Consider the following 12,099-nt stretch of genomic DNA (forward strand, 5'->3'; position numbering starts at 1 on the left):
CAATTCTTTGAGTCTACATAGTATTATGCCAGATTGTCAGATTGAAACTGAGAAAAGTCTGCCAGCAAGTAGACAGAGACAGCGCAGCATAATGTACCGACTCTATTTGATTAGCAATGACATACGTTGCCAAGTCACCACAAGCACAGGAAATAAGCATCAACAATGGAAGGGAGCGACCAACGTTTTCCTAGGTGTCTACACCGAGTTTGAAATTCTAGTATTATGGCAATCCTAATTACACATGTGCATGCTCACGATAAACATGGACACAGTTTCAAATGATGCTGTCAGTATATTTAAAAGTAATCAAAGTGAGCCAAAAGACTGCGCTTAAGTTAAGATTGCTCTAAGACATTTTTTTCTTTATTACTAGTAGTAGTATGGGCTCTTCAATAATGATACCTTGATAAGTATTAGAGACAATTTTCTATTTTAATATTAAGATATTTTGCTGATGACATTTGGTGCGTAATCAGCAGATTGGGTAAAAACGTGTTCTGTGGACATGTAATGCTCTAATAGCGGCACAATTAGCTAGCACAGATATTAATGGATAAAAAAAGTGATGCACCTTTAAATGAAAACGTGATTTTCTCTGTAGAATTTATGCCTGCCGTGTGCTTCAGCTGACAATCAGCCATCACACAGATGTAACATAACACTGATTAGTGAAGCAAATAAAATGTGTCTCTTTTTCTTCTCCGGAAATTACATTTGCTGTGTAACTGAAACGATTCCTGAGCCCACATTGAGTCAGAATCACTTTAAAAGGCGTTTCTTGTTTGTGCGTGTGGGAGAGAGATAGCTCGTGACCATGAGGTGGATCTAAATGCCTACGTCTCTCTGTTGTAAAAATTAAGTAAGCTTACTGTAAGCAGATTCTAAAAAAGCTGGTATTAAAGTGGATCATCGGTCACACTGTGAGGGTTGAGGCAGTGAGCTGTTGGTTCACCCCAGCAGCCTGCTCGCTGATCAAACTGCAGACACCCTGCTGGGTCAGTTTGATTAAACAGAGATTGAGCCCTGAGCTACAATTCCAGACTTGGTAAAGCACTGCACGTGCAGGCTTGATTCGAAGCATGTCTTTTCAGAGATCGCGGTCAGGAAAACCGTGTGCACACTTTTAAAGTTGAAGATGAACAATTATTCGCAGCAAGTGACGACAACTAAAAATGAATTGATGCGAATCTGATGTGCAAGTCTGCTTCAAATGTTTGCTGTCAGTGTGAGAAATGAGAACATTAATCATGGACCTGAGCCAGGCAATCAACCCAGTGTGTGGTTAATACTTTGGGAAAGACTAGAACAAACACAAAGTGTCATACTTATTAGTTAAAATTTGAAATGTGTTTTTACATTTATTTTTTTCACATTTCCGCTCTATTTTCATTTTTTTATATATATCTACATTTTAATTATTTTAATAATGGCAGCCAACTCTAAATTTGAATTACCAGTGCACTAATAAAGAATTATACATTAATTACAATTTTTGTTTAAACACTCTTGTCTGATTCTTTTTGTCGTCTGTGCACACTGGTATTAAATATGGAGCAGGAAGTATTTTTGCACAGCAGACCTGCCTGTTTAAAACAAACACTGAGCCAAATTTGTGGCTTTCATATTTTTGGTTGGTAAAAGGCGCAAAAAAAAAAAAGCCCACATGTTGGTCAGAAACGTGTGTGTGTGTGTGTGTGTGTGTGTGTGTGTGTGTGTGTGTGTGTGTTGCTCTCACCCTGCTGGCTGGGCTCTGGATCAGCCTGGTTCTTCTTAACGGTGAGGTCCAACGGGCCGTCCTGGTCGGCCATGAGAAGCTTACTGAGGACGGGATTCTGTGCAGAGGCAGCAGCCGTACCTCCTCCTCCTCCCCCCCCACCATTACTGGCTCCCGTACTGTTGCTGCTCTGGGTGCAGGCGAGTGCTGAGGCAGCAGCAGCGGAGGTGGGGCTGAAGCATTGTCCCGGGGTCGGGGATGGAGAGGAGGAGGCAGATGATGGAGGAGAGTTTGGCGCAGCCAGTGGCCCGGGCGGAGAGCTGGGGGCCGGGGCCAGAGACACCACTTTTGGCAGGCTTTGGTCCTTCATGGTGCCGTTGGGCAGGGGCGGGTCGTCCTGAGTAGTTTTTGAGGTATATTCAGCAGCGAACTGGCGGATCATTCGCTGCATGATCTCACGAGCCACTAGAGGAATGTGAGGGTCTGAGAAACTTGGGAGGTCTGGAGAGGAACAAAACAGGAGAGCAAACATGTTAGCGTCCCGTCCTCCAGGAGTCTGCTCAGCCGATGCTGCTCTCAGCAGCTTATTTATACCATTTCATCCGAAAATGTAATCCTGATGCTTTGCTCAAATAATCACTTGGAATAAGGGCTTAAACCTGCCTATCGATGTTGGAAACACCATGATATCAGTTTGTGCAACAGATTACTGCTTGCCATTATTCAGCTGGGGCTTCCATAACAATTCCCTTCCCCAGGATTCCTTCTTGTTTTCAGTCTTACGCTCCACACTATGTCATCTCTAAACACTGTATTTCAGAGCAGTTTGTCCAGGATTTGATCTTGCAGCAGTGTGTTCACTTGAATATATTTGCGCAGGCAAACAGCCCACATGGTGCAGACACCACAGCCTCTCTATTCACAATACCAACAAGTATTTGATCTGTCACTTTGACAACAACATAAAATCAGCAGTTTTTATTTTTTGTGTAGTTTTTCATCAAACCCATATTTTGAATGATTTGGATTTTCAGCATCGTTTAACATTTGCTCTTTTTCTCCATTTTAGATCAAAACTGAATATTTTTGCGTTTTCTGATTTTAGATAAAATTAGCAATCTGAAGATATTGGTTGGAGCTCCTACAATCTTTATACATAATAATAATCTTCAAACATAATGTGTGAAAATACAAAATGCAGTGTTTAAATTATTAGTTCATTTATTAAAATGAAAAAAAAATTGACCCCATCCCAATCAGCATGACAAGTTTTTACTTTACTTACTACAAAGTATTCTGCAAATGTTCCAGGTTTGTCAAATAGGAGGAATGATTTAATATTCTGAAAATCTGAAGCAACATTTATCCCCCAGACAACAACTCCTGTCATCTACAACTTTACAACTGTGTTTGACAAAAATTAGTCAAATTGTACTTAAGGGTAGTCGAAATTATTACATGCTTGGGTTTCACCTCCTGTTACTGGTTTCTGTAAGATTAAGCAACACTAAAGCAAACTAAATCATCTGCTTGAGTTTCTTTTTGTTTCATAAATAAGGGCATTTTGGCTTCCACATTTTTTAAAAATACAAAAATACTTGAGACACGAGTAAAAAATAAATAAATAAAAAAATCCAGGTAATGAAAGAAACTAGAAACAGAAGTCATATTTCTACCATATTAGTTTCTCATCATTGGCTCCATGTTAAATTTAGAACTGAATGTCCTGAGAGATCAGTCCCGTCACATCTTAAAGAACAAATAGTACCACATTATCCCAACACAGCACTTCTCCCTCCTCTCCTGGCAGCCTGGATACTTTTGGGATTAGGCTTCAAACTTTCCTTTTTGATAATGCTCATTGGCCCTTAGTTGTGCTGGGGACTTCCCATGGTGCACTGGGCATTCCTTGTCCACTTTTATGTCAGTACTGCTTATTATTAAATTTCAAATCAAAATCAAATCAAATCACTTTTTATTGTCACATCACATGTGCAGGCACACTGGCACAGCACATGCGAGTGAAATTCTTGTGTGCGAGCCCCACAAGCAACAGAGATGTGCAAACACAACAACACAAACGAGCAAAATACAAGAATGGCCAACCTGAAACTAATAAATATATGTACAATATATAATAGTGTATGCATTTCTGGATGTGTATACTAAATATTTTCCTACGTGTGTGTGTGTGTGTGTGTGTGCGTGTGTGTGTGTGTGTGTGTGTGTGTGTATTCACATTTTTACAAATTAAATAGTAAAAAAATAAAATAAAATAATAATAATAATAATAAAATATATAAAATATACAGAGTTGAATATGTGCAAAACAGTGGCATTACTGTACAGTGTGTAGTGCATAATGTTGAAGTTCCAGTAGTGAAGCTGAGGTGTCTATGACGTGTTCAGCAGTCTGATGGCCTGATGGAAAAAGCTGTCTCTCAGTCTGCTGGTACGGGACCGGATGCTGCAGAACCTCCTTCCTGATGGAAGTAGTCTGAACAGTTTATGGCTGGGGTGACTGGAGTCCTTGATGATCCTCCCCGCTTTCCTCAGGCACCGCTTCCTGTAGATGTCTTGGAGGGAGGGAAGCTCACCTCCAATTATCCGTTCAGAGCACCGCACTACTCGCTGGAGAGCTTTGCAGTTGTAGGCGGTGCTGTTGCCATACCAGGTGGTGATGCATCCAGTGAGGATGCTCTCAATGGCACAGCGATAGAAGGTCCTGAGGATGCGGGGGCTCATGCCGAATCTTTTCAGTCTCCTGAGAAAGAAGAGGCGCTGCTGCGCCTTCTTCACTGTTTTGTTTGTGTGTACTGACCACGTAAGATCCTCAGCCAGATGTACGCCAAGGAACTGGAAGCTGCTCACTCTCTCCACAGCAGCGCCGTTGATGGTGATGGGGGTGTGTACTTCTCTGCACCTCCGGAAGTCCACTATCAACTCCTTTGTCTTTGCGACGTTGAGGGTGAGTTGGTTGTCTTGACACCAGTGGGTCAGGGCGCTGACCTCCTCCCTGTAAGCCGTCTCATCACTGTTGGTGATAAGACCCACCACTGTAGTGTCGTCCGCAAACTTCACAATGATGTTGGAGCTGTTAGTGGCTGTGCAGTCGTAGGTGTAGAGTGAGTACAGGAGAGGGCTCAGTACACACCCCTGTGGAGCACCAGTGTTCAGTGTGATGGGGGATGAGGTGATGCTGCCCAGTCTGACCACCTGGCGTCTGTCAGACAGGAAGCTAAGGATCCAGCTGCAGAGGGAGCTGCTCAGTCCTAGATCCTGCAGTTTCCTGTCCAGCTTCGAGGGAACGATGGTATTGAATGCTGAGCTGTAATCTACAAACAGCATCCTCACATACGTGTCTCTCTTCTCCAGGTGTGACAGGGCAGTGTGTAGTGTCAGGGCTATGGCATCATCAGTGGACCTGTTGTGGCGGTATGCAAACTGTAGAGGGTCCAGTGAGTCGGGTAGTGCAGAGCAGATGAAGTCCCTGACCAGCTTCTCGAAGCATTTGCTTACGATGGGGGTCAGGGCTACAGGTCGCCAGTCGTTCAATGAGGAGATGGTGGAGGATTTGGGTACAGGGACGATGGTGGCCATTTTGAAGCAGGCTGGGACTACAGACAGAGAGAGGGAAAGGTTGAAGATGTGCGTGAACACTCCAGCCAGCTGAGCCGCGCATGACCTGAGGACGCGGCCGGGAATCCCGTCCGGACCAGTAGCTTTGCGTGCGTTCACCTTCCTGAAGCACTTCCGCACATCCTCCTCAGACACAGTGTGCACACTGACGTCATCCGCGGTGCGCACACTGTCCGGTCTCATGGTGTTCGCTGTGTCGAATCTAGCGTAGAATACGTTTAGATCCTCACACAGAGAGGCCGTGGTCTGCGGTGTGCTGGTTTTCCCTCTAAAGTCTGTGATCGTGTTTAGTCCCTGCCACATACTCCGAGGGTTGTCAAACTGTTGTTCCACCCTGTCCCTGTACTCACGTTTGGCTGCTTTGATCGTCTTCCGGAGTTGGTAATGTGCGTGTTTGTAGTCCGATGTGCTCGCGGAGGCAAAGGCGGTGTTCCGTGCCGCCAGTGCCGCACGAACATCTCCGTTAATCCAGGGTTTTTGATTTGGGAAGGATTTGACTGTTCTGGATGGGACGACATCTTCCACGCATTTCCTGATAAATCCACAGACTGAGTCTGTGTATTCATCAATGTCTCTGGCGGCCACGTGAAACATTTCCCAGTCCGCGTGATCAAAACAGTCCCGCAGCGCAGACTCCGATTGGTCCGTCCAACAGTGCACCGCCCTCCGGGTTGGAGCTTCCTGTTTCAGCTTCTGCCTGTAGGCGGGCAGGAGCAGGATGGAGCAGTGATCTGATTGGCCGAATGGGGCGCGGGGGAGGGCTTTGTACGCATCCCGGAAAGAGGTGTAACAGTGGTCGAGTTGCCGGTTTCCACGTGTGTTGAAAAGGATGTGTTGATGGAGTTTTGGTGAGACTTTCTTCAGGTTTCCCTTATTAAAGTCTCCGGCTGTGATAAACGCTGCCTCTGGGTGTGCGGTTTCCTCGCTGCTGATCGCGCTGTACAGTTCCCTGAGTGCACGGTCAGTGTCGGCTTGTGGGGGAATGTAAACAGCCGTAATAATCACTGCTGTAAATTCCCTCGGTAGCCAGAATGGCCGGCACTTAATCATCAGGTACTCCAGGTCCGGTGAGCAGAAGGATTTGACCGGGTGCACGTTCGCATAATCACACCAGCTGTTGTTGATCATGAAACACACACCACCGCCTCTGCTTTTCCCAGTAAGATCCTGTGACCTGTCCGCGCGGTGCACAGAGAACCCCGGCAGTTGTATTGCGGAGTCCGGTACTTTGTCCGATAGCCAGGTTTCTGTGAGGCAGATCACGCAGCAGTCCCGCATTGCTCGCTGGAATGAGATCCCTGCCCGAAGCTCGCACAGCTTGTTCTCCAGAGACTGCATATTAGCCAGTAATAAACTGGGTAACGGTGGTCTGTAAGTGCGCCGTCTCAGTCGAACCAGAACGCCAGATCTTCTCCCTCTGCGTCGGCGTTTGCGGCCTCCAGGGCCAGAGAACAAAGGCGTCTCAGGTGAGATGAATGGGGGGTCTGCAAACGGAGCGTCCGTGTTGCAAAACTTGAACTCCGGAAAGTTATAAGAAAGACCGTCTTTTGTGTCCAGTAAGGTTTGTCGGTCGTACACAAGGAGACAAGTGCTGCTCGTGAAAAAATAAAGGAAAAGTAAAATTAAACACAGAAGAAAGCCGTTGCTTGGGGGAGCTCGCGACGAGGCTGCCATACTCTGCGCCATCTTGATCACTCTCTCAATTTTGTCTTGTTTCTATCATAGGTTTTGTTTTTGCACTTGTTTCTCTTTGCCCTCTTCTATCTTGCTTTTCCCCACACCAAGCCAGGGAAGGCGGCTACTGCCTGGTCATGTCAGAAGTCCTGACTTCTGTTAAAAGGGAGTTCTTCCCTACTGTCGCCCAATGCTTGCTCATAGGGGGTTAATTTGATTGCCTAGCGGTTTCTTTCTAATATTGCAGGGTCTTTATGTTTCAATATAAAGCATCTTGAGGGCAGTTTCACTGTAAATTGACACTTTATATGAAATTAAACTGATTAAGAAAAATGACAGTTTCAAAGTCCAGCAACTATCAGAAGAGCAATTAGGGGGAAAAAACCCAACGATTTCATAATCCAACTTTCTGTGACCTCCTGCTGTGACCAAACAAATCCACATCAAACACTGGTCACTGATCTCGCTGGTTAATACACACTCAACAAAGCAGTGACAATGACAACACTCGTTTGTTATTAAATCCATTAATCTGGCATTGTCCCAGATAAGTCAGCTCTACTTACTCCTTATAAGCAAAAAGTATATATTATTATGCAGATAAATTCACGCATGCCACTGAGTCAGAGCCCAAATCCTTCAAACAATACATTAGCCCAAAAAATGTAATCCTGAAGCTGTGCTGAAATAATCCAGAAATCACATGCACCATACATACAAGATACACAACTACTAATCCTGCCTATTGAGAAAGGCACCAGTATACAACAGCTGCTAGCCATTGCCAGCCATTCATCAGATATTTGCTTTTTCAAAATCTAACCCTAATTTGTATAAGATGATTTTGAACTCCCTGCACTGTGTGATCCAAATAAAAGAGCAGCAATTGCTGCACCCTGACATCTTGGTTGGGCTCTGGTAAAAGATATCAGTGAGCTGAGGTTATCAGCTGTTGATACACTAAAGACTACAAACATGGCTCCACTACTTCAGTGCAAAGGATGATACACCAATATTAGCTTTTTAAAAACAGTTTTTGACAGAACAAACATTCTGGTAAACACTTTGATCTTACATTTTAATTCTTAGGTTTTTATATTGATACAAGCTGCAAGGCTTTATAAGTGAAGCCACTGTACAGCTGTTTACCTAAACGTGACTAATGCCCAGGTCAATTAACTCAACATATTTTCATTCTTACATACAGCTCTGCTGTGTAAGTTCTAGTTTGGAGTGCAAATGCTAAACATTGTTGGAGTGGCATGAGAGTGGGTTCATGGTAACGATCCGTGAACATTTACATCCACCGAGAGCTTCAAGGTCAACTTCTTGATTGGTTGACAAAAAGCTTTAGAAGTTAGTGTGCGGTGTATATGGTCAACGTAGATTAAGTACTGCATAAGGACTTAAAACATCATGTCACATCTGACCTCTGCTTCAACATCAACAGATTGATCTGAAGGTCAAAGTGATAATAATGGTATACAGAGGTATACACTATATGGTATACACTATATTACTTTTTTAAAATACATTTTTGTGACTAAAGACTTAAACAAATTTCACCAAACAATGAAATGAATGCAACACATGCAGTAAATCCACATAAATAACAACAATAATTACAGACAAAATTAGGTTAAGTGTATTACATTGATTTCAACAGAGCAAATAAAAAAACTTAAAAAAAACCTTCCTGCACTACAAACTCCTTAAAGTACATTTAAAAAGAAGAAACTATCTACAAACACAACACTAATCCCTTAAAGGTACATACTGCCCTGAGAGCAAGCTACTCGGGTGGAGGTTTGCACTCTCAGAGCGCTGCATGTTGTTGCTAAACATCATTTTCTCTCATGATACAAAATGACCACAGGCGCTGTCAGATCAGTGATTCTGTGCCTAACCGTGCTTGTGGATCTGTTACTGTATGAATGACTGTGTGTGTGTGTGTGTGTATGCATGTGTGTGTGTGTGTGTGTGTGTGTGTGTGTGTGTGCGCCACATCATGCCTATGCCTGTGGGACTGTTTTTCTGTCTAAATATAGCAGCTCCACAGGCATCTCTCCCTGTGTGAGTGAAGCCAGATTGATTGAGGCTGGGCACTGACTTGACAAACATCTGTTTCCTTCCTCCTGGAAAAAAAATTAAAAATACAACAGCTACAGTCTCCACCAGACTCAGTTCACCTCCGTCACAAAGCATCCACCTGCCTCAGGACAGAACATGATGTCTTCTTAATAAAAAGGGGATTTATGGCAATTCAGCAAATATGCAGATATTCAGTAGAAGGTGATTGTACTGACTGAAAGCTGATCATTTTAGGGTCTTTACCTTACAATACTAAGCAGCTTGAGGCAAGCTTGAAGCTTGTTGTCTACAGTTTCTTCATGTTTTTTTATGTTATAGGGGAAATGCACATTAATTAAAACGAGCACTTAAGTCCATCATAGAAATATACCGGCTATATAGTAACGGTCATCTGGAGTCCCTGACAGGTGAACAGCCAACTTAAATGTAAAATCACGGCTCGACTTCAATGCTTGGTTCAACTTGTTTTAAGAATTTTTGGTCAACTAAAAAAAATTTAAGTTACAATTGAATATAGATATTATTATTTCTGACAGCTGCAGCAGAGGGAAAACGTGGAGCAAAGGGCCGGCCAGCTGGGAGTCAAACTAGGAAGTGCTGAAGGAATTTTTGGCCATGTGATGTGGGTCCAAATTGTTTATCCAATGGCTCGATGCTTCAGTTAATTATTAGCAGATCATTCAGCGTGACTCCATTCACAACTGAAGACACAATAGCACCGGGCAGTGAACAGAGTTTAAAGAAAGTGTAAGACAACAGCACTACAGCAGTAATTCCTGTTTTGTAGAGAGAGAGAGAAAGAGTGAAGAAATAAGAAAGTCTCTGATTGGACTGAGAGACTAACTGCGTGACCAAAGCGCTCCGCAGATATGGATCAGTTAATTTGATGGAGGTAGTCCAAGTATTGATGAAATCATGTCCACTTCTGGTTTGACATTAAACCTGTAAGACTGGTGCTGGGGCGAACATTTAGCTCAATGGGAACAGGGGAATAATAGCGCATACATAATGCCAGATATGCCCTAATGCATAATAAGTGACTTAAATCAGATGTGAGGAAAGAGTCAAATTGAAAATGTAAGAAACAGGGATTCTTGCAACAGTGCCTTTTACAGGAAATGACAGAGGAGTCCGGCTTAACATGTGTCAGATAATGGAGAATAGAAGCTCTCAAAGGTAACAAAAAGCACAAAACATTTTAACAGATATTCTATTTAAGCAGCAGCAACTCTGCGTTCACACTGCAGTATCAAGTGTCACACCTCAAATATTTGGCATCGTGTTGACAAAGATTTGACAACAAAAAGGCTGCATTAATTTTATTATCTGTGAAAAATATGATCTGCGCTGTCTCCTTTGAAGTGTGAACAAAGAATATTTAACCTTTTAAATGCTAAATACTTGAGATCTGTTTTTAGAAAAAATACATATTCACTCCTCATAAAGCTGTGTTCTTTGTACGTGAAAGTTTGCGCTGTGACTTTTCTGAGATTAACCGAAGCGCTTGAACTCCTCAACTATCGAGCACCTCGACATTTTGGATAGTTTTTCATCCCACTGCATCTGCCTTAGTGTAAAGGTCATCAAGTGGATTCTTACATTTTAGCAAAGTCAGCAGTCTGAGCAGTTCTCCCAAACAAACATCAGTGTTACTTTTGAACCTTTTTGACGCGTAGGGTTCTTTCCTTTTCATTACCCTTTGAGTGAAACGAATTATTTTAAACGTCACAAGAAAAATTGGATTTAATCTTGCACTTTTATCCCAAGTGTTACCGGCTATGATGGTTGATATCATGCAAACTACTGTTATTATTGGGTGATTCAAAAAGCTTATTTGACACAGACTTACATTCAAAACTAATTTACTCACATTTGTTATATGGCTACTATACAACAGATGTGCAATAAAAAAAGTGATAAAGACTATAGGAACTCCTCCCATGCTTAATAATCAGTGTCATGGACGACAGAGATGAATCCTAAATGGCCTAAAGAATAATCAGTCTCAGGATCTATAATACAGTGGAACCCCGACTTACGAAATTAATTCGTTCCCGAGGGTCTTTTGCAAGTCGAAAATTTTCGTAAGTCGAAGCACCCATCGCGCGTTTTGACTGAGGCGATGCTGAACGATAGGCTATAGGCTGCTAACTAGAACAACAATACGTCGTTCAAGTGGAACAGCAAAGCGCAAGTACGGAAGCTAAGGGGTTGTCACATGATTTGGAAGGCATTGTAGGCTCAGCCAATCAGAGCCAGCTTATTTCGTTACTCGGGCATTTTGCTGTAACACGGGCAAAAATATTGCCATTCAGTGCCTTCGTAACTTGAATTTTTCATGAAACGGGGGATTCGTAAGTCAGGGTTCCACTGTAATTGTAAATTGGCTACTTTGCAGATTCCACCTATCGCATGTTACTTTTAGAACGTAGCTACCATGATAAACAAGGGACCACTGTATAGATATTTTAAGGCTGTCAAACCTCTCACTATACACTGTATACACTTTTCTCAGACAGGCATGAACATTTTCACACTTTTCTCTTGTAGAATGAAACCAAAGATCAAACCCTGTTTTCGGGTCAAGAACATGGGAATAGAGCAGCTGCCAGAGAATTTAACATTAATGAATCAATGGTACGGAAGCAGAGGAAGCAAGAAGAATGAGTTGAGTAAAGTTTGATTTATCTGACTGTTTTGTTTCGCCTAATGCGCCTTATAATCCGAAAAATATGTTAACTTCTACCTTCCTTTAGCATGTCCAGAAGAAAAACTTTTTGTGTGCGATGGTTAGCATCTTCCTCTGCCTTTTGGGTGCTACCGCAGGTGCCTTTGACGGTGCAAAACATTTCGTGGCCATTGTTGTGTTTGTTGGGAGAAAACTTACAAACATACAGTACAGTACTTCAGAGTCACACTGCTAGTGATCGATTAGACAAGCTGAACGCATTCTGTACTGTACAGGAGACACGGCACGA

At 42.9% G+C, this 12,099-nt stretch overlaps 1 protein-coding gene across 1 annotated transcript in view; it reads right to left on the minus strand.

Annotated features, from left to right (window-relative positions):
* Window positions 1-12,099, minus strand: part of lcor (ligand dependent nuclear receptor corepressor) — a 77,692-nt gene that overhangs the window by 10,673 nt on the left and 54,920 nt on the right. Inside the window, exon 5 of the mRNA XM_026171941.2 lies at window positions 1,739-2,218. Within this exon, the coding sequence (XP_026027726.1) occupies window positions 1,739-2,218 (480 nt within the window). The remainder of the gene's footprint in view (window positions 1-1,738; window positions 2,219-12,099) is intronic.

The sequence above is a fragment of the Astatotilapia calliptera genome, chromosome 6 (genome assembly GCF_964374335.1).
Source record: "Astatotilapia calliptera chromosome 6, fAstCal68.1, whole genome shotgun sequence".
Lineage (NCBI taxonomy): Eukaryota > Metazoa > Chordata > Actinopteri > Cichliformes > Cichlidae > Astatotilapia > Astatotilapia calliptera.